At 44.0% G+C, this 27,938-nt stretch overlaps 3 protein-coding genes across 7 annotated transcripts in view; 2 read left to right on the forward strand and 1 right to left on the reverse strand.

Moving 5' to 3' along the window:
* The window catches only part of LOC132592607 (cGMP-dependent protein kinase, isozyme 1-like), a 51,388-nt gene extending 49,430 nt beyond the window's left edge, over positions 1 to 1,958 (reverse strand). The window contains exon 1 of the mRNA XM_060278256.1: positions 1,678 to 1,958. Coding sequence (XP_060134239.1) covers positions 1,678 to 1,958 — 281 coding nt within the window. The remainder of the gene's footprint in view (positions 1 to 1,677) is intronic.
* Positions 1,959 to 4,846: 2,888 nt separating this feature from the next.
* EXOC1L (exocyst complex component 1 like) lies at positions 4,847 to 12,354 on the forward strand. Its single transcript, XM_035114126.2, has 3 exons — positions 4,847 to 5,294; positions 9,729 to 9,859; positions 11,452 to 12,354. Exons 1-3 carry the CDS (start codon positions 5,174 to 5,176, stop codon positions 11,719 to 11,721), a joined length of 522 nt encoding a protein of 173 aa, XP_034970017.1. The 5' UTR covers positions 4,847 to 5,173; the 3' UTR covers positions 11,722 to 12,354.
* Positions 12,355 to 15,523: 3,169 nt separating this feature from the next.
* The window catches only part of EXOC1 (exocyst complex component 1), a 37,622-nt gene continuing 25,207 nt past the window's right edge, over positions 15,524 to 27,938 (forward strand). For all 5 annotated transcript variants that reach the window (XR_009558168.1, XR_009558169.1, XR_009558170.1 and 2 more), the window contains exons 1-5: positions 15,524 to 15,662; positions 17,922 to 18,055; positions 23,747 to 23,877; positions 25,622 to 25,781; positions 27,596 to 27,783. Coding sequence is in view for 1 of the 5 variants with exons in the window: in XM_060278796.1 (XP_060134779.1) it covers positions 17,932 to 18,055; positions 23,747 to 23,877; positions 25,622 to 25,781; positions 27,596 to 27,783 (603 nt within the window). In the remaining 4 variants the exon portion in view is untranslated. The remainder of the gene's footprint in view (positions 15,663 to 17,921; positions 18,056 to 23,746; positions 23,878 to 25,621; positions 25,782 to 27,595; positions 27,784 to 27,938) is intronic.

Here is a 27,938-nt window from a genome sequence, read left to right on the forward strand (position 1 = left end):
GGTCCCATCCAGGCTGCAATTCCCTGGGACGAACTACTAGTTGTAGAAGCAAGGAGAAGAGGAAGGCTGGGATCAGGAAGTATCCCTGAATGTTATTTAAAAGAGCCATCAGACTGCATTCCTCTGTACACTTGCTTTAGAATAAGCATTGGTGAACTCAGCAGGATCTTCTTTTGAGTTAAACAAGCATAGAATTTCACTAATTAGAGACTAATTTAATATGGTAGGGAACAAACTTTTGCTGGCAGCGGTGCACATCACATTTAAGCCGAGGTACATTGTTCCAAGTTATGGAGGTGAGAGCTCAAGATAATGGGAAAGCAAACAAACAAACAAAACAGCACATCCTGAAAGCTGTATTTTTGAATGCTTTTATTAAGATTTTCTTGGGTAATAGCAGAATGCACAGAGTCTCTGCTTTCAAGTCATTGAATTAGTCAAACAAAACAGTCCTGTTCGAGGTAAGACATTATTATTATTATAGGAAATATGAGGTTATTGGAAAAGAGACATGGGGAAAGAGGGGTGGAAAGGGGAAGACAGTGAAAATACATTCTTGTACATGCTACATGTGAAAAGCTTTTTGTGTCAGCATTATGTAGACAGGTATTTTATTCTGCTGGTGCTGTGAGAGTCTGGAGGGTGCTGTGTTTTGCTTGTGTGTGTGTGCGTTGGGTCAAATTAAACATATCAATTTGTATGCTGTTGTGGGGGATAGGTCTTGCTGGCTTGCAAATGTATTTGAAAGCAATTCATTATCTACATTCTGGGTTCAGATACGCCACCTTTCACTCAGGCCAGTGGCAGCCATCCCAGAGATAGCTGCTATATGAGTGTCCATCAACAGGTGATGGAACAGATGGGGTTGGACTGGATGACCTTCAGGATTCCCTCTAACTCTGTGACTTATTTCTTACTCTATTATGCTCCCTGGGTTTATTTGCAGTGCAATCCATGCCTACTCAGAAGAAAGCCCTAACATGGTGGCAGCGTAAAGATGCACCCCTAAACGCACTTTGCTGAAATCCCACTGAACCTAGTGAGGCTTGCTTCCATAGGATTAGACTGAACACTTCCTAAAGTGAGAAGACTGACTAGATGCAGCTTCGCCATCCACCCAAATGTATGGGATCTGTGTGTTTATTTAATAATAAGTTTTCCACAGCCATTCCAGGGAGTTTTCCACAGCCATTCCAGGGAGTTTTCCACAGCCATTCCAGGGAGTCAGCTCTCTGAAATTGAGCTCTAAATCAAGGAGTCATGAGTTCTAGATCAGGCATCCCCAAACTTGGGCGCTCCATATGTTTTGGACTACAATTCCCATCTTCCCCGACCACTGGTCCTGTTAGCTAGGGATCATGGGAGTTGTAGGCCAAAACATCTGGAGGGCCACAGTTTGGGGGTGCCTGTTCTAGATCTTCTGATCTAACTTGTTTATTTACTAAAAGAGCTGTGCAAATGCCTCTCTTTAGCCATGGCTCCCGTGGGGCGGAAAGAAAGGCAGCGAACAGCAGGCAGCGCGCGCGCGCGCGCTTATGTGCAGTAGTCCCAGGGCATGCACAGAGCGCACTACCATCCCCCCCCCATTGGCCAAGGCGCTGAAACAACTGGCCTTCCGTCTCCTCAGCATGCGGGTCTTAAGGGAAGACAGAGTGGAGCCGGCCGAGGGCGAGTTACCTTTTTCTGTTCAGCAGCAGTCCGCAGAGATGGGCGACCGCGGCGGCTGCTCTGCGGAACCGTCGGCGTCCCGGCGCCTCTCCCTGGCAAGGAAGTGAAAAGGAGGCGGGCGCGGGAGAGCGATGGCGGGCAGGAGAGCGATCCCCATCAGGGGAGAGAGGGTTTGCCTCTCGCTGCGAGGTGGCCATGGCTCCGTCTCCAACACTTCGTGGGGAGGAGCAGCCTCGCCCCGGGCTCATTCCTGTGGCAACACGAAGGCGGAACAGGGAAGCCTTGGGCATGTTTTTCGCCCTGGGCGCAAGGGCGGGAACGCGAACACACACCCTGGGGCACGGAAACCTCGGGCAACGGCAGAGAGGGAGAGAAACTTTACAACAACCAGTGTTCCCCTTCCCTCCTCTCGCCAGGTTCTGTATCTTAAAACAGCTGTGCGTGGCAGAATTTCAACAGGTGGAGGAGCTTCTCCTCCCCCGTTGTTCCCCTCCCCCTTGTTGCTTCTTCTACCTACCTTCTGGGAAATGACCTTGTCAACAAGGCAGTGATGATCCTCTTCCAAAGCAACTACTCTATTCCAAACTTAAAAATTGTAAGCTTAATGCTGGTGGTCAGCAAAAGAGGTTCAAAGGCTCTCTCAAGGCAAATCTTTAAACATGTAGCATAAACACCGACAACTGGGAAACACTGGCCTGCCAGCGCTCCAATCGGATAACAGCCTTTACCCAAGGTGTCATGGGTTTTGAAGATCCTCGAACTCAGGAGGGAGAAATGTGCTAAGAGGAAGGCACGTTTGGTAAACCTTCTCACTATGATCAACTCCCGCCTGGAAACCTATGTCCCCACTGTAGAAGGATGCGTGGATCCAGAATTGGCCTCCACAGTTATTTACAGACTCACTTTTAAAACCATGTTTATGGAAGACAATCTTACTCGGCTACAAGTGATTGCCAAAAAGAAGAGAGAGGCATTTGTTGGACTTTGCATTCTTGGCAGAGTTTGGAATCCGGCAGATGTCAGGGTAGCTGAAGTCTCCCATGACTACTATATCTCTCTCTCCTTTTCTGAACCTTTGATAATCTGCTTTAGGAAGGCATTATCCAAGTCCTCTTGGAGGTCTATAGCAGACACCCACATTAAGGTCACTGCTGTGCCCCTCTCCTACAATTTTTTTACTGATATACTCTCAATCTACTTTCCATGCTCCTCCTTCAACACAAATTCTTTATAAAACATCTACCGAGCATTCAGGAAACTGCCGTGAAAATGCACCTTTCACACATGGTTGCTTGCAGTTCAATAGTACAGTACTCGTGTTTATGCACAAGTGTCTTTGAGGGCGATATAAAAGTGTAGGGAGAAGAAGCATAATTCAGTTACAAAGCTGAGGTGGTCATCAGAAGTAAGACCAGCTGAGGGCCAAACTGCACATGATGCATGGAATGGCAGCCCAAAGGCTCCTTTGACTTGAAAAGCCACTTTAGGAGATAATTGATTTGTCAGGTGAGGAAAGGATTGGCACCCCCTCCCCACTAATGCTTCCCCACTCTCAGTAACTTCCTCCTAAAGCAGATTTTAAAAATAAAATGGGTCATCACATTGATGTTTCATTAGTTTTGTCTATTTGACCCTGAGTGTGATGGTACTTACTCCTTACTCCGGTTGTTCTATTTGTGTGAACATAGAAAGCGGATGAGAGATCATTTTAAACGGAAGGCACATTCTAACTAGTAAATACTCCATGCAGCAGAGAAAATGCAAAACTGATTTAAATATCATTTGTGAAAATGGCTTAAATGTGCTGTTAATAGCCTCCCTGGGGGAGTGGGGGAGTTAGAAAAGAGAAAGCAATTCTGCTAATGAGCAAGATTAAAGATATTATTTAAAATCAATAGTGTTTACAGATGCTCTTTCCACTCAGGTCATCAGCTGAGGGTAGCTTGCCAGTCTAGCACTTTTTGAGCACCCCCCCCCCAAATGGGACTAATCCCTCTGAAAAACAGGAGATATGTTGTGTTGAACCCAACAGGCAAAATATAGAGCTTAGAGCAGGGGTTGGCAAGGCTTACCGGGCATAGGCCGGATCACTCCCATGGAGAGACTCCATGGGCCAGACCGGCACAGCGCTATACCGGAAATTGCATCTGTGCATGTCCGTGGGGCCAGAAATCGCTTCTGCGCATGCCCAGACACCGAAAATCACTTCTGCACGATTTTCGGCTTCTGGGCATGTGCAGAAGTGATTTCCGTCATCTGGGCATGCGCAGAGCTGCGGAAGAGAGTCCCCGCGCTGCACCAGTTTAGCACAGCATGTGAGGACTCGCCGAGCGGGCGGCTCGGTTTGGGGGCGGCTCATGGGCTGGTTAAGTGACCCTCATGGGCTGCTTTCGGTCATGGGCCTTAGGTTGCTGACCTCTGGCTTAGTCATGGTTCACAACATGAAGCACACGCCCCACAGGGGGGCAATTTGATTTTTAAGGGGGCCATTTGGAAGCTTGGGTACACCAAGTTAATGGCATTTTAGGCTTCCTCCACATGAATAGGAGCTCACTTTTTGAATAATTAGAAATATATGTCACGGGTGTGTGTGTGTCAGGATTTTAGAGATGGTTAGGTGGAGCATGGCAAAAAGAAAAGCTGGGAACCACTGGCTTAGAGAGAAATGAAGCAGGTGGAAGTCATTAAGACTACGCAGAATTGAATGGTTTCAAAAAATATTTGTGGAAGGGATTAGCTTTGGGAAAGGGCGAACAGAGTGTTTCATAAACGAAATGTTTTGCAACATTTGTATAGCACTGGAACAAAACTCTAGCATGGAAAGGGTTACCTGAGAAAAACCAGCTTTCCAGAATTACTATAACCCGGATGGTGGATTTTTATTTTTTTTCTGGTGTCCTGAGAGTGAAGATCTGGATTTAGTGCTGAAGCCCTTTCCGAACTGGCAGGTGGTTTCGGAGCCAGAACTGTCTGGCTTCCCTTCATTTCTGAAGCGATGCACGTAGACTTGTGGCAAAAGTTAAGTGTTCAGGAACAGCAGCGGCACTGCAGATGAGGGCGGGCGAGGAGATGTAGCTGCTGCTCCTGTCTCTTCTTTCGCCAGTGGTAATATCCTTAATGGAAGATCATCCCAATCAATAGCTCCAGGCAGCTGTTAACTGACTGGGATAATGGAATCAAAATGAGTTAGTGCGAATGGGGCTTCCTCGCTGCTTTGGTATTAAAGATGCCTCTGCCCTGTGAGAGTCAGGGGGCTGCTGAAACCCACAGAAGAGAATCTCTCTTCACATCAGCAAACTATGTCAGAGAAGAGGAACCTCTTTTGCTGGGCAGGACTCTGAATGGGGCCGCTGGTCTTCTGGCCAACAAGCTGGGAGCTGTGGCCTGATTGCCGTGTGACACTGAACTCCGGTCCTAACTCCTGGAAGGACCTCTAGAAGGAAGAGAGAGAAGAGGTGTGGAAACAAAACATCTGCCTCGGTCACTCGTGATCAAAGCCAAGGCAATGTCATCATTGGTGAAAGAGGACCTCAATAAGAAGCTGTTCAAATCCCTCGGGCAAAGCTTGTATGAGTTCATTGAAGTTGAGTGTTCGGGCAAAGATCGCTTCTACCTCTGTGCTTCAGGTAAACAGGAAAAGACCTAACAAGGTCCAGGCTAAAGCTTTCCAACCTGATGTAATGACTAAGAGTGTGAGTTGGGAGTCAGAAATTTCTGATTCAAAGCTCACCTCAGTCATGAACTAATGTGGCGCCTTGTAGAGAAACCACAGTTCTCTCAGCCTCAGTCTGCAGCAGAAAGGTAATATAACGGATGTTTCTGATATAATGTGTGTGGGATGCTTTGAAAAAATCCAACACAAATGTTAAATATTTATATTTGACAGGGGGTCTCCTGGCTGCAATGTCATGCCATTTCCAATAAATCTGATGTATTCTGATTAATGGTATTTATTTCCAAGTAAGGCAGCAGCTTTAAGCACATCTGCTTGGAATTATGATCCACTGAAATCAATGAAATTTTCTTCAAAGAAAATGTGTCAGGGATTGGACTTTGAATGTGTTTAGAGTTAAAAGGCTGGTGCTTCCCACAAGTCCAAGAAAAAGAATAGTAATCTAGTTTTTACAGTAAATTCTAACGCATGGTTACTCGGAATTCAATTGTTCTTATTTTAATGGGGCCTACTCCTAAGTAAGGGTCTTTAGTTGATAGCTTGAATTTGTTTGTAAATGCTTATTTACATCTCACTGTGTCAGCTGTAGGCAGACTGCATTTAATATTGTGCCAGTGAAATGGCATCTTCCTTTTCAATCTGCAGTACTAAGCCTATTTCCGATTAGATGTGATTCTTACTGCATTCATTTTCAAGCCAATGTGCTCAGGATTGACTTGACTTAATTGTTTGTTGACATCTCCCTGCACACTTCAAGTTGGCCCAACTCATAACAGTGTTTACGGGTTCCATAAATCTTCCAGTAATTGAGAAATGTGTGAAGCTAGAAGATATTGTAAGTTTGTGGGTTTTGTTTGAATTGTAGTTGTGGTAGCTGTTGTAGAGGAGTTGTTAGTTTTTCCTTCTTTTGTAAGTACTGTGCAGCTACAAATGGTTTAGATATTTGTTGCACTGCTTTGAGCCTTGATACTAGGTGTTTTTGCAATGCAATAATTTATCACCACAAACCATCGCCAATAGAGCTATTCTGATAGTTAAACAGAGATGCTAAGCAGAAGTTTGTATGTGTGCAAAATTTCCTACAAAACCCTAGGGAAAGATTATCCTCTTTTCTTCCCAATAAGATAATATAAGCACCTGTAATAATTTTGTAGTGGCGGTACTTTTAAAGTACCCCAACAAATTCAAAGACTTTAATATCCTTGATTATCTTCTGCTTATAATATTTTTATCACCTATATTATGTATGGTCAGTGTGCTCTATTATCACCCATGTTGGGGTGAGGTATGCCACTAATATGAAGATCTTCTGGTTGCATTGTTTCATGCTGCTAAATATTTCCAAATGCAAGACCTCAAGAGAATGCAGAGGGACGACTTTTCTTCTGAAACAGTGGGGAAGCAACATTTTTTGTAATCAATAGGACTGTACAAAAGGGGGCGAAGAAATTGTTTCTGCCCAGAATATTAGGAAAGAAAAAGCAAGGACACCATTAAAGGCCACCACCTCAGATTGTACGACTGTACAAAAGGGGGGTGAAGAAATTGTTTCTGCCCAGAATATATGGAATTGCTGGTCATGAGAGATTCTTTTCCTAGAAGACACATTTGATCTCCCTAGCTTCCTTCAAGCTGCCCTTTTGCAGGTGCCATCTGCAAAACCTCCCTCAAAACAACATCCTTCACTATCTGCATTTTTCTCACTTAACACCCAGTGGTTGTTTGCTTCACTGCTGGGCAAAAATTAATATAGAGACCAAAACAAGATTCAGTAAGTCACTGTGGAGTTTCAGAACCTACTGCTGCCTCTGGAATTCATTTTGATATTCACAGTCCTCAATTTGCTTTACCCAGAGCTTCACCCTGGCAGTCACAAGAGGCGGATCTAGGGGAGCGCAACCAGCGGAGTCGCACCAGGCACAGAGCTTCTGGGGTGCCAAAGCAGGCGCCACCACTCTTACATCCAATGGAAGGCGAGATGCGGGGGGGGGGGGCACCAGATTTTGGCACCACACAACCTGCCACTGAAATTTGAGACACCAAGGTCCGCCAATGCACCCACATTCCTATTAACTTAAAAGGCAACTTGGTTCCAATCAATTTGCTTGACAACTGGGTTGTGCAAAGAAAAACTATGTAATTTGTCTTCCAAAAATTGTTTTAAAAGGGAAGGCTATATTTAGCAAAGCAGTGGCCAGTTTCCAAAGCAGCAAACTAGCTGCATACAAACAAAGGGATTTGGAATGGTGCTTCTCAAGCAGCAAGTAAGTGAAAAATTTCCAAAAGCAGTTTTTGATATGGTATGGAAGTCTGCTCTTTTGAACAGGAAATGTCAAAAAAAATCAATGGGACATACCCAATCCTTTGTGTATGTATTTAAAATAGCTCTTAGGTTTCAGTCAATATATTCAGGATCATGGTTCAAAGTGACAGATCTAGCTGTACTCAGAAATAAACCGCACTGGAATTAATAGGATTAACTTCAAAGTAAGTATGCTGAGGATTATCTGTGGATATTCATAGCACTTTTTATTTTAAAAAAGTATATTAAGAGTTGGGCTTTTAAACATACACGCACACGTGTTGCATCCTGCAAATCACACAAAGTGCATCAGTTACAAAGTGCATATGTATACATCATTCTTTATATGCTTGTCAGAAGACTGAGTCAATGTGTGAGGTAAACCACAACAAACACACCAGTTCTTCACTGGGCATATGGCATCTTCCAACATTCAGCACCCTGGACAGCTCCACTGAAACTAAGCAAAACTTGGAAGACCCAAGTGTGCAAAGTAAAGTACTTGCATATGCATCCTAGGCTTTGCAGATACTGTACTCCAAGCAAGTTACCATGGTCCTGGCCTTGAGCCAGTTGGTTAGAGGAGGTAGCAATGTTGTGGGGGGGGGGGGGTTGTGTGAAAGAAAAATTGACCTGTTTGCTTCCTTCCCACTACTTGGTAAAGTGAAGAGAGGATGAGCAACCTGAGCAGTACAGAGGTGAAGAGAAAATGGCATGGGTCTGGGGTAGAGTGCATCTTTCTCAGGATATCAAACATGACAGCGATAGACACTGTGTTTTCCCATATGGGCTTCTTCCTGCAAGCACCTATTTCCTAACCCTTTCCCCCCACAAACTTTAGGGAAGTTTTTAATGTTTGATGTTTTATTGTGTTAATTCTGTTGGGAGCCACCCAGAGTGGCTGGGGAAACCCAGTCAGATGGGTGGGGTATAAATAATAAAATTATTAATAATAATAATAATATTAATATACCGTAGTAGCATGTAAAGAGGTGAAATCACTGGCTCTGAAGCAGCAGCCAGATTTAGGTACTGGTAAATTAGTGGATCACTAATTAATTAGTGGATCACTAATCCTTGATCACTACAGATGGTGACAGCAGTCACAAAATTAAAAGACGCCTGCTTCTTGGGAGAAAAGCAGTGACAAACCTAGACAGCATCATAAAAAGCAGAGACATCACCTTGCCAACAAAGGTCCGTATAGTTAAAGCAATGGTTTTCCCAGTAGTGATGTATGGAAGTGAGAGCTGGACCATAAAGGAGATGGGCCAAAGAATTGATGCTTTTGAATTCTGGTGCTGGAGGAGACTCTTGAGAGTTCCATGGACTGCAAGAAGATCAAAACTATCCATTCTGAAGGAAATCAGCCCCGAGTGTTCACTGGGAGGACAGATCCTGAAGCTGAGGCTCCAATACTTTGGCCACCTCATGGGAAGAGAAGACTCCCTGGAAAAGACCCTGATGTTGGGAAAGATGGAGGGCACTAGGAGAAGGGGACGACAGAGGACGAGATGGTTGGACAGTGTTCTCGAAGCTACGAACATGAGTTTGACCAAACTGCGGGAGGCAGTGAAAGACAGGAGTGCCTGGCGTGCTATGGTCCATGTGGTCACGAAGAGTTGGACACAACTAAACGACTAAACAACAACAACAAATTAGTGGATGCAACATGAATGCAACATCAGTGTGAGAGAATCTAAGAGTGGACAAATGCACAAAACACTGGAGGCAGTGTGAACTTTACCAACACAATCTTATATTAATATATCAATAACATTGTACGTCCATTAGCCAGCCTGTACAGGATGTTTCAGTGCCATTGAAGTGTTTGTATATTGAGGTGGCAATCTTAGTCACATTTACTTGTAAGTGCCATTTGGAACTTGCTTCCAAATAAGCATGCTTATTGCACAAGATAAAATATGCCTGCTAAATGTATCCAAACTTAACAAATTTCAGACACTGCTGAGTCCTATTCATTAATTGAAATCATACAGTGTTTCTAAAAATAACAGGGAATTAATTTTCAGATAAGTGCAGAAATGTATCATCTGTGCAAAATCTTCTTTTTTTGTCTTGCAGTAACAAAAGGTGAAGAAGTACAAATAACTATGGTGAAACACTTTAGAATAGGCCTCGATGAGAATTATGAAATATCTGAAAAATGGTTTCTTGACGATTTGGAGATGATTGATGGGAAAGAAGCTGATACTGTAAGGACTGCATTTTATTATAAGGCATCATTGTACTGCAGTTTGTGATGTAATCTTTGGAATGAAACACTAACGCAAGAAGTTATTACTTTAAAATTACATCATGATTGCTCCACATACAACTTTTGCTTGCCAAAACCACTAAGCAGTCTCTTTCAGTTCTATGAACCTTATCCAATTAGCAGCAGCAACAAAAAGAACCCTTTGAGTTTAAGGGCTTTCCATGTTCTCTCAAGCTCCAAAATGTGGGGAAATTACAGTCTTATTTAAGCAGTATTGATATAGTACGTTATCTTATGGTCAATTTCAGCACTGCCATCTTGGAGCTCAAATTACTATGGAAATTCATTCATGCAACATGGTAAACCAGACTTTTTGTTAATTGAATACAAACATTTTGAATGAAGAAGGAAGAACTATGCTCACTAATAGGAAATTACACAGCATCTAGAAAGGCAGGAATTCACATGCAACTTACGTTATTACTTTTAATTGGCTAATTTATTGAGCAAAATGAAGTTAGAAATAAAAGTTGGCAATTTCTTTACTCACCAGGGTTTCCACCCCATGTCTCTCAAATCTACTTCCTGCTTCCTTTTATGTCTTAAGTTCTAAACCTCTTGGCCTAACTGAACTTCAAATACTTTAAGGCAGAGGTTTTCAACCTTTTTGAGTCCATGGCTGCCTTGACCAACTACAGTCTTTCTGCAACACCCCTGTGGGGATCAGGAGCCCAGTTATGTCACCCATTGCCTGCAGAGCTGGCAGCCTCTCACCCTTTTTCAAACACCCACCCACCCTTGTGGAGTGTTCCCTCAGGCTCCTCTCCTCTCCCCTCTCTTTTGGGAGTCATCTGGGCAGCCGCAGCTGCTGCCCCTGGTCTCTGAGCTGTCTTCCTGCCCCAAAGAGAGGTTCCTTCTCACACTGCCCCACAGGGGCCTGGGAAGCATCCCAAAGCTAGCCCCAGAGGCACCATTTGCCTGGGGAGCTTGTAGCCAGGGCTGCTGCAACAAACAGCTGCACAACCCTTTGAGAGGCAGAGATGTGAGAGGGCATCAGAGGAGGGAGGGAAGGAAAGAGGGACAAAGGCCAGTGCTTCCTGCGGCACCCCTGACCATAATTCAAGGCACCCCAGGGTGCCATAGCACACTGGTTGTAAGCCACTGCTTTAAGACTTAGGCCTGATTTGTCAAAGAGAGAGACAGACAGAGACTCTCACTCTCATTTGATTCTATTTCAATGACATACACCATTTCAAAATTTCAGAATTAATTTTTAATAACAATGAACATATCTGAAGCAAATTATAACTACTGAAATATTTCTATTTCATCCAAATTTCTGCTGACTGTTTGGAAAGATTACCTCCCCACCCCCACCCCCCCCACCCCCAAAAAAGAACTGACACAAGTTATACAAATTAGAACTACTCAAGAGTTTGGGAAATATTTCCAAAATCTATCTTGGATCAATACTTTTTAAATCCACAATAACATGCCCAAGCTACAAGGCAATTGAGTGCAGTGCAATAAAGATTTAGACACTATCGTACAAGTAATAATTTTTCTCTTTTTTCCCCCTTTTCTTTTCAGGATAATCCGTGGTTTGATATGCATTTCAAGAAAGTCTATAGCTGGGAAGCTTATAGCTGTGCATCTAAATACGCCTTTGCGCGGACATTAAATAAACTGAACGAGATGTACCTCCAGAAGGACTTGAAGATAGTCAACTTTGATTTTACCTACATAAATGATGATTCATTCTGGTCATCTAACAATGGGGATGACTGCTTAGTACTTATGAGAATCTGCTTCTATGCATCCAACCTTTTGTGTCTGTCTCTGTGCCCTCTGCCTGTCTGACTATTATCACTCTCTCCGGATTTGGATACAATTTCAAAATAAGGTTTTTAAATAGTTCAATTCCTTACTGTCAGGGTTTCGATTTTTCATAAATGGTTACAATTTTTTATATAAATTGTTCATCTCAAAGAGAGAGTCTTGACAATATATGTATGTGCTTAAATATCTATTTCCATCCACTTATTTCACCCAATTGAAACACATATTCAGGCTTTGTTCCTGTAATCACGTACCCCATTGGACTTCATGGTGTTTCCTCTGAATAGACATGTATAAGATTGCAATATAGCTATAGCTACACAAAACTGTATGTTTTATACCGGTCTAACTGGCCTGGCTTCTCCCAAAGAAACCTGGGAACTCTAGTCTGGCATGTGTTGGTGCTTTAGGAGGCAAGGAGTTGTCTCCTGTCCCTTTGTTACTGTGCATGCAATAAACTGCAGTGGGCAGGAGCAGCAAAGACAAGTCGTGTTATGCATTTTTATAAGATGGTTTTCCATTTCTGCCACCTCTGATCTTTAGCAGCCTTAGAACACAAAGCAAACAAATATGCACATTCCTACAATACACAATTTGTGCCCACCAAGCCAAGATGGAACAGGCTCTTGCTGCCTATAAAAAGAACAGACAATGTGGCTTCGTCCTACATTTCCCAGACTTGAAGCAGAGCTAGAGAACAATGTTCAGCTCTGCAGGTCACAAGTTGTGTCCCCTTTTACCACAACAAGAATGAATAAATAAAGAATCAGAAGAGTTACACAGCATGTGCTGGGAATAACGCAGTTCTATTTGGATTGCAAATAGTCATGACCAGTGGGTAAAAGTCTGGATTTATATAATGATTATACATGTTTGAAGCATATAGCTTCCCCCAAAGCATCATGGGAACTGTAGTTTGAGAAGGGTACTGGGAATTGCAGATGTGTTAGAGGGAAACTACAGTTCCCAGTATTCTTCGGAGGAAGCCATGTGCTTTAAATGTGTCTTGAATGTGCTTTAAACAATGTGGGGTGATACATAGACTCAGTGGTCTAACTTGATAGATGGCAGCTTACTTTATTCAAAAAGCAAATCGAAACTTTATTTTAAGTTTTACACGTGAAAACAGCCTGCAGCAGATACATATTGCTATCAATTTTATACAACATGCATATGGAAGCACTGGTAGCTGCAGGAGGAAGTCCCTTTAGTAAGATTTTAATGAAACAACAAAAAGCGAACTGTAAATACTCCCTTCCATTCTTTCTTAAGAAATGAACAGATATTTTCGACAGACTTGTTTGGTGTACTTGGAACTGATTACTTTATGTAACTACATATTTGTTACATTCAACTATTTTTGCTCTTGCTTGGTTCTTCTTTGTATGGGTAACAGGATTCACATGAAAATACAATGTATACTTAAAATACAATGTATACTTAAAATACAAAATACTGCTATGAACTGGATATCATATATGCATTTCTGCACACTCTGTTGTGAAAGTGAGCTGATTTGAACCGTTATGATGCCTCATTCATAAAGGTTGATCCTAAATATCATAAAGGTTCTCGGAGCACAATAGCTCAGGAATTCTTAAGTTATTACAGCAATGTAATTTTTAAAACATTATATTTTTAATTGGTTTGATTTAGGATCAACCAGCACGAATGGCCTGTATCTTAAAATACAACCCCCCCACCCAACCCCCATTTGCATTAGCGCAAATCAGCCACTTCTCATGGAGAAGGGATTTGTCTATTACATTTCTATCCCACCTTTCCTCCAGGGAGTTTAAGGCATTGTACATGGTTTCCAACCCCCACCCCTCCATTTCATCTTTGCAACCCTGCGATATGATGACTGGTTCAAAGTCACCAGTGGGGGATTTGAACCTGGATTTCTTCAGCTGTGGTCTGATGCTCTAACCACTGCACTGCAATGATTACAGTCATTATCTGACTCAGTGGCAGATCTGGGTTTGAATTTTAAATTTAGTGCAGAGACAAAACGGGGGGGGGGGGGCGGTGAAACGATAGAAGTAAGGGTTAGTTTCCGGTACTGTACTTCAATTGTAAAATAATAATCACACACACAGTTTGTGAGAAATTGTTGAAGTGGCATTGTTAAGAAAGGGCATTACTACACTTGGCTCCTTCCCAAAGCTGGGGAAGCGCTAACTAGGTATTGCAATGGAGATGAAAGGAATCTAGGGCCTTGTTAGAGCCCCCAAACGTCTTTCCCAAAGCCCAGCACCTTGCTTACCAGCTTTGGAAAAGCAGTGTGAAGGCTGGGGGAAACATAAAATGTTGCCAAAGGCCACCAGAAAAGGCAGTGAGAGCCTCATGCAGTCCTCCAGCCACATGTAGCCCTCCAACCACATGTTGGACCACCCTGCTGTAGATCAAGCATATTTGCAGAATGGTGGGCTGCAGGGAAGTTTGGTTTGACTGGACAGCTGGTTTCAAATTTGAAGGGTCTGATGTTTCAGTGACTGAAACTGTGTGCTTGTACACCCATAATACCCACCCACCTACCCACCGAAGAAAACTGATCCTGCAATGAATACTCTTGCATGACTACTGTCCTGGCTGGAGGGTGGCATATTTTGAAAGCTGATTGCTTGCTGGAGGTCGCGAGTGATCAGTTAATGAGCTGCTTGGTTTTTTTGAAGAACTAAGACAGTGAAACAAGACAGAACACAGCTAAAGTGCAAATGGCGGAAAACATGGAATAAATCTGACTGAATGCAAACCACAATCGACCTTGTCTAGGGCAGCATTGGCGGGACCACCCCCCCCCGCCCTTATTATTATTTTTCTTCACTAACATCACTGCATGCACCCAGTACTGAGAAGCCTTTAACCGCCTCCCCTCAGGAGAAGCGGATGGGGACCCAGGTACACAGCTGCTCTGAACTAAGAAGCACGCAAAGCATTTACTGTACTCCAATAAATATCCGGAGCCCTTTCTCCTCCCCACATTGCACATTGCTTATATATGCCATGGGCTTTCGCCATGCCCCTTTGCCCGCGGTCGGAGGAGCGAAGCAGAGAGAACGCTTAATAACCCCGCCCTCTATTCACAATCAACGCCCATCTCCACCCTTTTTTGGTCTTGCGCCTCCTGTTTGCATCTTTCCCTCTCACAGAGATAGAAAAGAATAGAATGACCCATGCAATTACGTGCATGGAGAGTTTCCGGGTCTTGCATTGGAAGTTACCGGTACAGTATGTCAAAATCCACACACACGCGCTCTCTTTCTCACTCTCTCTCTCTCACACACCATGACAGCTGTCTATTAAAATATCCACCATAGAATTGCAGAGTTGGAAGGGGCCCTGAGAACCAACCCCCTGCAATGCAGGAGGTATGTAGTTGTTCTGTACAGGAATCGAGCCTGCAATCTTGCCATGATCAGCACCATGCCCTAACTGAGTTATCTACGTAAATTGGGGGGAATTTAGCCTTTTGTTCTAAGTGCGGAAGAGGGAAAAACCAAAAACTGTATACTTTACAAAGTTGTTACTGTACTTCACGAGATCTCAACCTATTACAGTATTTGTAAGAATGGATTCCAAATATCATTGAATTTGCCCTTTTTCTAAGCCTGGTTTTATTCGAAGTTATCATCAGCGCACAAGTTCAGAAACACTGAAAGGAGCAAGAAAGGAAACACAGCTGCTCAGAACGGTTCGGCCTCCCCCCCCCCCCCGTGTCACTCTTAATTTTTCGACATCTATGGTTTTACCACCCTCCCCGCTGATCTCCGCGACGGCGGACGCTCTTCCATCACGTGTTACGGTCCTTACTCCGTGTACTTCCGGTTCTGTTCGGTGACAGGAGTGGGAAAGGCGAGTGGGGAGGGACGAGGCAGCGGTTCCTCGGAGCCTGACAGCGGCCGGTGGCTTTAGAGGAGCAGCTTCGGGAAAGGGCTTTTCTCCCCAGCCCAGACTGCGGGGTGAGAGGGGTCTCTCTGCATGGGGGTGCATATAGGGTGGTCGCTCCACCGGCAGGTTCCCCTCCCTACCCGCCCCTCCGGTGCTTCTCGCCGTGGCCCCTTCGCCTCACGCCCTTTACTCAACCGCCCCCCCCGGTCGGCCTGCTGTCGAAGCGCCCCTCTTCTTCGGAAGGGGGTCCCGAATCCCTCACCGGGAACCCGGACTCGCCTGCCTTGGCTTTCCTCTCCTAAGCTCCAGGCGGCCCCATCCTAGCGCGGCCACCTTTGTTTTGGCAAAGGGCGGGGAGGGGCGGTGGTGGGGGCGATGTTTGTTTGTTTGATCTGGTGCTGAAGTGGCTTCAAAGCAATCCTTTTTTAAAAAAATAATAATAATTATTTATTTGGTTTTTTAAAAAATTAAAATTTCACAGAGATAAACATAAATCATTAAAAACAAGATTCCAAGGACTTAGTCTATCACTTAGACCAAGCACCCCCAAACTCGGCCCTCCAGATGTTTTGGGACTACAACTCCCATCAACCCTAGCTAACAGGACCAGTGGTCAGGGATGATGGGAATTGTAGTCCCAAAACATCTGGAGGGCCGAGTTTGGGGATGCCTGACTTACACTGAGTGGTAGCTACATGATGGGGTGGCGAGAAGTTGCTAGAAACAAGAAGAACTTGTTGTGATGGGATGTAACAAATATGACCACTTTCTTTTCTTTCTTTTGGATAATCCTTTTGTTTGTTACTTCTTTTTAAGCTCAGTAAAGTATTTAAAAACAAACAAACCCAAAAGATTCCAAAGAACTTCCATCTTCCCCTTTGTGGGTCCTATTCTTATCAACCATTTCCTCCCACATCTTTTATGATGATCCAAATCTTTTCCATCTCCATTGTGTCCAGAATTCACCCTTAAGCTACAAGTGATATTCCAATCCTACGAACAATTTTAACTGTTTACAATGGTCTTTAAGATAAGTTATAAATTTTCCCCATTCCTTACTAAAATTTTGGACTTCCTGATTTCTGATTCTTCCTGTCATTTTAGCCATTTCTGCATAGTCCATCAACTTCATCTGCCATTCTTCTCTGGTAGGCTTCAAAACAATCCCTGACGATCAGTTGCAGCCTAACAGGATGGTCCCTCTGGAATTTGTAAACCTGTCTGTGCTTGGCTGCCCAGAGGTTAAATGCATGACCTTTCATGCACCCTTTCGAACACATGCATTTGGAGAGCATTCCTAACTTGGCACAGAGACCTGAGGTGCAGGACAAAACTATTTATTAATACCGGTCATAGCATTTTACATAGAAATACGGAATGATACGGTAATACGGTATACAGGACAGGTGTTGACCCTATCCCTTCCCCACCAAACCCCAATGAGCAGGCAAGAATTATAAACTGAAATTGAACAAGAAGTTTATTTTATTTTCAAAATGGGAATATAAATCACTAGCTGGCCCTGCCACGCGTTGCCGTGGCTAATCCCTGTGACTGCCACCACCCTGTGGCGATCCATGATGTATCCCGCCCCTCCCCCCCACCCCGGGTTTCCCCTGTGATTCCCCCCAACCTGTCCCATCACATGACGTATCACACCTCCTCTTCCCCCCACCCTGGGTCATCCCTGTGACTGGCCCCACCGTGTCGTGACCTACACTGTAGTTAAGTGATAATCTGTACAGTTTGTTTCAAAGCACTGTCAGATCCACAAATGCTTGCAGCTGAAACGTACCCCAATTGTTTGACTTTTAAAATTTGTTATTTGTGTAGTTAAGCTAGTGGAAGCAGCATGTTGTCTTCAGCTACTTTGGTATTTTAAACACTTAAATCTTGCTCAGCCTGTTTTTTGTTTGGGTGTAGCTTTTTTGTTTGGGTGTTGACTCATTAATGGTTGCCCTTCCAAATGAGTTGGGACGAGATTTCTACCACAGGCAGCTTATCTGGTTTTATCTGGTTTTAAAGAAAATGTTTTCAATATGCACATGTGTTTGTGAGCACAGCATACAGTGCTACACTTGGCCTGTTAAGGGTGTTCATGCACTAGCTTAAATTTAGTTATGTTTGTAAGTTGATTTTAGCCACGTCCGAACCCCACTTCAAAATCCTGCATCAACCAATGCACAGGATCAAATACACTGTTCTCTTATTATATTGGTATGAGTTTGCGGGGGCCAGACACCCTCAATTCCTGGGTCCAGTAGGTGGTGGCTGAGTTCATCTATTCAGAAAAGTACTTAAATGTTATTATTATTGCCTATATCTTACAGCTCAGAGAAAATGACTGCAATCAAGCATGCCTTACAGAGGGATATTTTCACTCCAAATGATGAACGTTTACTAAGTATTGTTAATGTTTGCAAAGCAGGAAAAAAGAAGAGAAACTGCTTTTTGTGTGCCACAGGTATGTGGTTTTCGTTTTAAGCATGGGCAAACATTTTTTCTAACTCCTAATTAAGCTCATTGGTAAAAGCTGATACAGTACTTTATTTACATATTGTGCAGTTTCACCTATACACAGTGTAGTGATTAAAGGATGTGTGCATTCTAAATAAAAACAATAACCTGGTTTGTTAGGAAAAGCCACTGTACAATTATTGTATATTTCCTCTAAAATGTGTTTTTATGATTTAAGTATGTATAGCATTTCAGCACTTAACTTCAATTGATAGGTTATGTCTAAAGGGAACTCCCCAAAGCTTGTGCTTTTGCTATTGCCTACTGTAGAAGGGATTCTTGTCAAGCATGTCAGGCAAGAAGTTTTGGGTTCTCAGCTGGAAAACATTGTCAGCTGACTGGTTATATTGCTGCGGACTTGGGATTCCTAAGTCTCACTTGGCCTTGACCTATCCTACATAGGGGTAGCAACAGATGCTACAAATGTTAATTATATTACCAATGCCAGGATCTATGTGCTAGCACTCTCTTGTGAATGGCTCCCTGCCACAATACAAGTGCTAATTCAATAATATTAGCAGTGCTGAGTAAATTGTTACCAACCTGCTACTGTAAAAGGTGTGCCTGTTTCACATATATGTAAATTCAAAGGATCCTGACTGTGATTTTGTATCTCATTTCTATTCAACCCACACTGCCATTTTCTACTTTATATAGCGGTCAACTCAGATTTCACTTCGTTTTTGCTCAATTATTATTATTTATTGAATTGATATACTGCCCTATACCCAGGGTGATCAAGTGTGTTTGAGTCCGTGAAAGCTTATGCTACAATAAATTTGTGAGTCTTTGGGGTGCCTGGTTCTCAAATTCTGGTTTTTTCTCTAACTGGATGTCTTTGAGAAAACACACTTCCATTGGTGTTCTCACACCCTTACAATCTGTCATTTTGAACTTTTGCAGTAATTGCTCTATTTTTGCCTTTTGGCTTAGTAAAAAACTGCCATCATGTTCTCTTTGGATCTGAACTCCTAGGTATATACTCACAGGACCTAGTTCTTTGAGTCTGAAGTGCTGCTTCAGCTGCCTAGCAAACTCCTGCACCTGTTTGTTTGTCTGGGCAACAAGAATAATGTCATCAACGAACACAAGAGCTAGTTCCTGCTGCGGGCCTGACCCTTTCAGGTACAGGCAGCTGTCTGCCAGACTCTTTTGAAACCCTAGCTTGTTCAGAGCTTCATGGAGACATTGGTTCCAATTTCTGGCCGATTGTTTCAAGCCATAAATGGAACGGTGCAGTCTCCATACCAGTCCCGGCCTATCGCCCTCGAATCCAGGCGGAGGTTGCATATAAATCTCCTCTTGCAGTGGGGAGTTCAAATATGCCACATCAATGTCAAAATGTGCGACCTCTGAACCTCTCTGCGCTGCAACTGTTAGGAGCAACCTCATTGTCTCACTTCTAGCTGTGGGCGCATACACCTGAGAATAATGGACCCCAGGTCGCTGGCTGAAGCCTCTGGCCACCAATCTTGCCTTATATTGTGGCTCTCCACCTGGGGTAGGTTTTAACCTGTACACCCAGCGACAGCCCACTGCCTGTTGGCCAGCCGGCAGGGTTGTGAGTGTGTAAACCCCCAGAGATTCCATGGAACCAATCTCCTTTTCCATGGCTTGTTGCCACTTGCCGAACTCTGCCTGAGGCAATTTCTGCACCTCTGCGAAGCTTTCTGGTTCACACTGTGCAAACCCTGCGTATATATTGGCCATTGAAAAACGATCAGGAGGTTTTCCTTTGGTGGTGCGCTTAGATCGTCTTGGCACCTCAACCAACTCCTCCTCTGACCCAGACGCACCTGTACCGGACTCTGCCTGTGAGTCTGACATACCAGGTGAACCACCACGTGACCTGCTTCTCTTGCCACGTCCCCCTGGACTGGCTCTGGCTGATGGTGACAAGGGAGACCTGTTGCGCTTCTGCCTGCCAGGCCTTTCCTGCGGCAAAGAGAATGGACTCCTGCGGTCTGGCTTCACCTCCCTGTCTGGGCTTGCCCCCTCTGACTTGACACTCTGAACCACATCCTTAGCAGGTTCACTGCCACCAGCTCCATCAGCATTTTTCTCTGCTGAATCTAAACCACTGATCCAGCTTCTAAGTACCTCAGGGTTTGCGTGAATTCTGGTCCAGCCACTCTGTTCGCAAAATTCAGCATTTCGGCTGATTGTCACCTTGGACCGATCACCCCCTGGGTTAATAAACCTCCAGGCCTTGGATCCTGGCTCGTATCCGCAAAAAATCATTTTTCGCGATCTTGGGCCACCCTTCCTGCGCAACGGCCTGGGGATCAATACCCATGCTTCTGCGCCAAATGTTCTGAAATAATGTACTTTAGGCTTTCTGCCGTGAAGCATAAAATACGGCGTGTTTCCTACCACTGAGTTGAACGTCCGGTTCAACGTGAACGCTGCGGCCTTTACAGCTTCTGCCCAATAGCACCTTGGTAGCCCTGAGTCAAACAGTAGAGCTTCCATTGCTTCCTGAAGCACCCTGTTTTTTCGCTCTGAAACTCCATTCTGCTGGGGAGAGTAAGGAGCTGTCATCCTATGCTTGATTCCTTTTCTCCGGAAAAACTCCTGCAAACTAGAGGCCAAGAACTCCGCACCTCTGTCTGTCTGAAACGATTTGACTCGGGTGTCAAATTCCAGCTCAATTGCAATTACCCACTCTCTTATTTCATTGGCTGCCTGACTTTTGTCTTTAAGCGTAAAAACCCAAGACATTCTAGAGAAATCGTCCGTTAGACACAAAATGTAACGGGAATTCCCCATACTAGCCACCGGCATCGGCCCACAAAGATCTGCGTGAACAAGCTCAAATGCTTGCTTCGCCACTCTATCAGATTTTGGAAAACTGGCCGTGTGGACTTTAGATTTCATGCAAGCTCTACACTCCAGGAACTTAGAGCAGTCCTTCATATTGCAGCCAATGGCGCAATCCACCTGCTTGCGCACATACCGCCAGTTTGCATGTGAAAAACGTCGGTGCCATAAATGAAGGCATTTGTCATGTGCGGGAATGTTAGCGCACCTGGCTTCTGCTTTTTTAGACTTAGCACCGCCCACCTCAGCAACTTGCGCCCCCTTTGAGGCGCCACTGTCTGTTTCCAGCACGTACAGACCCTTACGGCCTTGTACCTGGACTAACTGCTCACCATCCTTGGAGATGGTACAGACCTGGTTCCCAAACTGCACCTGAAAACCAGCCTGGTCTAAAGCATAAACAGACAATAACCCACATTCCATACCATCCAGTACGTATACATCAATGTCAGATTTTAAACAGGGCATAAACATAACAGCAACTTTTGTAATGTCTCTCTTTGTAGCATCAGCTAAGGTGACTGTAGTCCCAGCTGGAATTTTCCTGCAATTTTTCATCTGGTCACTAGGTGGGGCTAGGTGACTACTCGCGCCACTGTCAATTATCCAGCGTTGTTTACAGTTGGTTTTGGCCTGTCCAACAAAAGCATATGCAGCTGTCCTTTGATGTGTTCCAGCACCGCTGCCTCTGCCCCGACGCATCTGGCCTCTTCCAGGACGTGCTCTTCTCCTTATCTCCCGGTTACCATGGAGACCGGCCTTGGGGCAATTTCTCTGCAGGTGTTGCTCAGAGTTACACACATAGCACCTCTTAGCTTCAAACGCATGCACAAAGTTCTCAGCTACTTCTGCACCCCCACGTCTGGATGCTGGGCAACCTCCCTTCGCAGCTTTCTCTTTCTCTCTCAGCCTTTTGTTCTGATGATCCTCCAATCTGCCTGTCACATAATTTAGATCAAGCTGATCTTGAGGCATGGCTTCCAACGTGAGAGAAAGTGTCTCATAGCTGGGGTCTAAAGAACTCAACAAAATGTAGACTTTCTGCTGCTCTGTGAAGGGTATCTGTAGTTGCCTCAGTTTATTAAACAATGCCAGCATCTGGGATATATGCTGCTTTACGCAGCCCCCTGGCTCCAAACGCAAATCAAACAGCTGCCGGGTAACGTGAATCTTGGCCCCTGCTGTATCACGCTGATATACGCGTTGCAGAGCCTCCCAGATCTCATGGGCGTTCGTGGCCTGGTCTATGTGCACCATCTGGGATTCATCAATTCCCATGGTTAAATAAGCGACAGTTCTCTGGTCCTGCCTCAGCTCTGCAGCCGCAGTAGCTGGAGGTGCTTGTGCGGGTGGACCCTGTGTACGTGCCCAAAGCCCTTTAGCCACTAAAAAAACCTCCATCTTCTTAGACCAGTCCACCCAATTACTCCCCATCAGTCTTGGGAATGGCACCACGAAAGTTTCCTGAGCCTCAGCCATCTTTCCCCCTGGGGCTGGTGATACTCACACTACTGCCGCTGCACTGTTCTCTCCAGCTTCCAGCTCTCAGCACTCAGCTCCCAGCTCCGGAAAATGGCTTGCTTTCACCAGCGAGTTTCTACTGACCTGTGCCTTAACAGCATGCACAGGCAGGCCTCCAGCTGGGCTTCTCTAAGCTACCGGCTCTTGAAGACACTCCGACCTCCTGTCCTGGCAATCCATCACCTCAGGACGCGCTGCCATCAAAGCGTTGCTATCTTTCCGTGTGCTGGCATAAACAACCATAACCTGTTGATGTTTTTATGATCGTGGTGCTATAAAGTTCATTAGTGGGTCATAAAACACTTGTGGACCCACGCTGCCAAGTTGCAATGGTGCCCAGCCACGTTCCCGCTGTGCCAGTTTAAAATCCTCTTCTTGTATCTAGCAGAGTTACTGCGCAACTGGAACCAGATAGCAGTTTGCTGGTGTCTTCAAGAAAACAAGCACACTGTAGCTTCAAAGACTAACTTAAACTTTATTTACTGAAGCTTAACATAATACATCTAAACCAACTGAACTAAGCTGCATTTTAGCAGCACTCTTATCTCTTAACACTCCTCTCACCTAACTTTCTGCTCTCATGCTCCGACTCAAACTTCACACAGACAGAGAGAGAGAGCATTCTCTTTAGAGCATGATTTATGACTACACGGCAATTAGCAATCAGCGCACAGCTGTGGGCTAGCACCCAGAGAAATAAGAACGCCTGAGAGGGTTTTTTAACTCCTTGCTGTCCAGAATCCCAACATGCCACAAGACTTGTTGTGTTTTGTTGCAATGGACTAACATGTCTGTTCCTCTGAAAAAGAAAATATAAAGTGTTCTGTGCACCAGCACCAACATTTTAGGTGCTGCAATGTTTTGAGTCCTGTTTGCCATAAAGAGGCTTCCTAAGGGGCCATCTGCATGAGATCAGTGGCTTGCACTGATTTTTATACCATGTTTACTTGAATCTAATGCTCACCTTTTTTGACCAAATTACATTGCGAAAATAAGGTGTGCATTAGATTCAATGGCGCATTGAGTAAATATGGCAATTGCTTTTAATATCTGCAAACAGCAAAATGTTTCCTTCCTGCTTAGCAGCTGCTGACTATGTCTGCTTCCACGTTTGAGAGGGCCTGGCTGCCTTCTGCGCTCTGAGTATCTCTTAGGTTTACATTTTCATATAAAGTAAATGTGGGGGTGGGATATCTGCTTTAGGATTTCTTACTTGTGGCTGTGGGAAAATGGGCATTATCCATCTTACATTGGTGCTTGGGTCTTGTGGTGATCAGCAATTTATTGTACTCCACAGTGACAACCGAACGCCCGGTGCAGGTAAACGTGGTAAAGGTGAAAAAATCTGACAAGGGAGATTTCTACAAGAGGCAGACTGCATGGGTGCTTCGAGATCTTGCTGTCGTTGATGCCAAGGATGCCATCAAAGTATGTCTTCATTATAATGGCTTAAAATCTTCACTCTGCATGGGCAGTAAATGCAACTTTCATTTGTGACATATTGCCATGCCTTTGGCAAGTTGCTAACTTCAGTGGACTTGGAAACCAGGGTTGCCCTCATATGCACACTTACGAGCAACTCTTTGAAGGCTCAGACTTACTTTTGAGTAAGTGTATAGAGAAGCAGCTTGCACATCTAACTTCTATAGAAGAGAATTTCCTTTGGAGAAAAGGTGCAATGTGCAGAGGGATGGTTTTCTGTTTCTTTCATGCACTGCACAAGAATTTTCTTTGTCTATAGACATTTAAAATCAAACCAAGCATCACTCTGAACCTTTATTCTGGATAAAGGGACCCCAGGCCATTAGGTCCTGTTGTGACCAACTCTGGGGTTCACTTGAGAAAGTGCAAGTAGGGAAAGTTTCCCCTCCACTCCCCTGCAGCAAGCTGTGGCCCCTGATAAGCCTCTTCAGAGGGTGGAGGAAGAGCTCTTGAGCTCTTGGGCATTGGAGGCTACTGTGGGGAGGAAGGAGTGGGAAACATTCCATGAACTTCCATGTGTTCACTTAGCTCAGATCCAAGACCAAATCTGAGCAATTACGCCTTCCCCTGCAGTGCCCTACATCATATCCCACAATGTTTAGGAGAACCTGCCAACATTTCACAGAGGCAAGGACACAAGTCTTATTTTATGTGAACTTCCTCAAATTAAGAAATTTTGGCTTGAATCTTAAGATAAGTTATGGTAAAAGTGAGCGACAGGTCAGCTGTAATGTTTAATCAGGGTAAATTCAATCCCACTTCAAACCGTGGTGATGCATACTGGTTTACACGTAAAGGTAAAGGGACCCCTGACCATGAGGTCCAGTCGTGACTGACTCTAGGGTTGCGGTGCTCATCTTACGTTATTGGCCAAGGGAGCTGGCGTACAGCTTCCAGGTCATGTGGCCAGCATGACAAAGCCGCTTCTGGCGAACCAGAGCAGCACACGGAAATGCCGTTTGCCTTCCCACTGTAGCGGTACCTGTTTATCTACTTGCACTTTGACGTGCTTTCGAACTGTTTGGTTGGCAGGAGCTGTTCACCCCGTTGCGGGGATTCGAACCGCTGACCTTCCGATTGGCAAGCCCTAGGCTCAGTTGTTTAGACCACAGCGCCACCCATGTCCTGTTGTATTGTAAAGAACCCCAAAGAACATTGTGTTGTTTGAAAATACATTGGCTTGGATCCTAACCAGCCCTCTGTAAGCAGAAGGGCTTTTGGATCCAGCAGAGGCTCCTGTTGGAGCACAGGATGGGTTGCATTTTTCACTTATCACTCTTTCCCCTTTGCCCCCTGCACCCCCCCCCCATGCTGCTCCAGAGGCTTCTCTGCCCTCTACAGCAGATTTTCAAGAGGGAATATTATAGTGATGAAAGTCTCCACCTCTGCTTCCGTTAGTGGGAGCATCCCATGAGTATAACTGATGGAACGCTTTGCTTGCTGAAGTTTTTTTATAGATCCACACCATGCTTTTAAAGCATATTCAACGCACCTTTAAAGCGCCTGACTTTCTTAAAATAATGCTGGGAATTGTAGTTCGCAGAACTACAGTTCACAGGATTCTTTAGAAGAAGCCGTGTGCATTGAATATGTGTTAAATGTATTACTTAGATCTGCCCTTGGAATCTAAACCATTATGTTGGGAACGTACTATTGTGATTTCCCCCATTGTTTTGTCCCTGTTTTTCAGGAAAACCCTGAGTTTGACCTGCATTTTGAAAAAGTGTACAAATGGGTTGCTAGCAGTATAGCAGAAAAGAACACTTTCATTTCATGCATTTGGAAACTCAATCAGCGGTATATTAGAAAGAAGATCGACTTCATAAATGTTAGTTCTCAGCTTCTAGAAGGTAAAAACTTCAGTTGAATCTTTCATAATTCTGTATTCTAGTTAAAATATTGATTTCATCATATTTTAAAAGTAGTAGAAAATCAAGTTGTTTGTATTGCCCTTACTCATGCATATACTAACAATAACTAAGGCTTTTATTGGCTTCATATGTCTTTGACCTAAATTAGGACATGGTCCACTTTCCTGGAAGTTCTTTTGAAATTAATTAGCGTGGTAAGTGTAGGATTGAAGCATGTTTTGCCAGGGAGATTCTGCAATCTTGGGCTTTTGGACTCCTGTACATCGTACTTGAAGAGCCTATGTAACTTATTAGTTGCTAAAGCTAAGTTTAAATGGTTATCAGATCAATTTTAATGTGTCCTGCTTGGCAGGTCTAACCTGTCCATTCTGAGAAAAGCAACTGAATACAAGTTTAGAATACTAAGGTAACTGTTAATTACACAGCCTGCATGCTTGTATGTTTAAAAGCTTAATAAAAAAACACGTGATCTACCAGATGTTGCATGTATATGAAGAAATCTGCTTTGTAATCTATTTAATTTCAAAGCTTTGACCCTGTGACAATTTATTGCCATTTCTGAAAAATTCTGTGTTCGTTCACTGCTTAGCTAATATTCTTTGCTTCCTTTCCTCTGCTTTTCAAATCCTTTCTAATTCTCCAGAACTACCTAAAGTCGCAGAAGGTGCGTAACACCTTTTCTTTCTGTTTTTCTTCTTCTGTGTGACTAATTCAGTTGCTTTTTGCTTTCTTAAAATTGCCTATGACCTATCTTGTTAAGCAAAACACATTTATTCAGGTCACTCAGGAATGTACTGAAAATGCAGGTGGAAATACTATTCAAGAGTTTTTAAAATTCATAACCCTTTGAAGCCTTAATGCTGCAAGGAGCAGCTGAAACATCTCCAAATGTGAAGAAATGTCATGAAAGTACTGTTTCACAATGCAATGCAAATGATGTTAGTTATTTAATTACCTGGTAATGCTGTGCTGAAATCGAACTGTATTGGACAGAGGTCATAGATTGTATTCAGCTGACTATGGAGAGAGAATCAGTACTTTTATTTTTGTAAAGCAAGCACCCATTTAAAAAGCAAGGGCAGAAAATGGCAAGTAAGGGGAAAGAGATCAAACCTTAGTACAGATGGATAAAATGTTTTTATGTGACTTCTTAAAGGTGAGCAAGGAGTCTAGAGATGGACACTGGAAAAGAGTCAGTTTTTGTTTACCATAGCAAAGGTTTGGTTGTCTGCTGCTTTAAAACAAGCATAGGCAAACTCGGCCCTCCAGATGTTTTGGGCTACAACTCCCACCATCCCTGACCACTGGTCCTGTTATCTAGGGATGGTGGGAGTTGTAGTTCCAAAACACCTGGAGGGCTGAGTTTGCCTATGCTTGCCTTTTTGCCCCTGCCAGGATCCTACCTAGGTTTTAGGTAGGATCCTGGCAGGGGCAAAAATTACCTACCCAGGTAAGGTTCCAGGAGTAGGTCTTCAATGTAGTCAAAGCCTTTACCATTCAATAAATTCCAGTTATCATATTCTGTACCAAAGGGAGCCTGAATGAATTAGAGCAGAATGTCAAACATGACACTAGCCTCTTTTTTATATTGAAAAGGACTTGGAGAATAATAGTGTTTTCTAACTTACCATTTGAAGAAAACTCATGATGCTTACATTGTATGGACAGCTCTCTTCCACTTTCTTTGGCATTGTGGTCTTGTCAGTCATTCAAAAAGATTTTGATCACCTAGGTTAAGACGGTAGCCCTTCTATCCATTTTTCATGAACACAATCTTTTTCTGCTCTCTCAAGAATCGGTTCCAAGCGGTGAGAATCAGAATGTGGCAGGAGGAGATGAAGAGGTGGTGGACGAATACCAAGAGTTAAATGCAAGAGAAGAGCAGGACATCGAAATAATGATGGAAGGCTGTGAATATGCCATCTCCAATGCAGAGGCCTTCGCAGATAAGTTGTCCAGAGAACTGCAAGTGCTCGATGGGGTAATGATTTATTTTGAAATATGGCAGTGTGCTTTGCAAGAGATAATGGAAAGGTTCTCAGCTTATGCAGAATACGCTTTGGTTTGGACTTAGACTCAGAGCAGCCATTGTGGTCCTCTGCAGATGTTCTGGACTCCAGCAAAGCCAGTGATCAG

Source organism: Zootoca vivipara, chromosome 9 (genome assembly GCF_963506605.1).
Source record: "Zootoca vivipara chromosome 9, rZooViv1.1, whole genome shotgun sequence".
Lineage (NCBI taxonomy): Eukaryota > Metazoa > Chordata > Lepidosauria > Squamata > Lacertidae > Zootoca > Zootoca vivipara.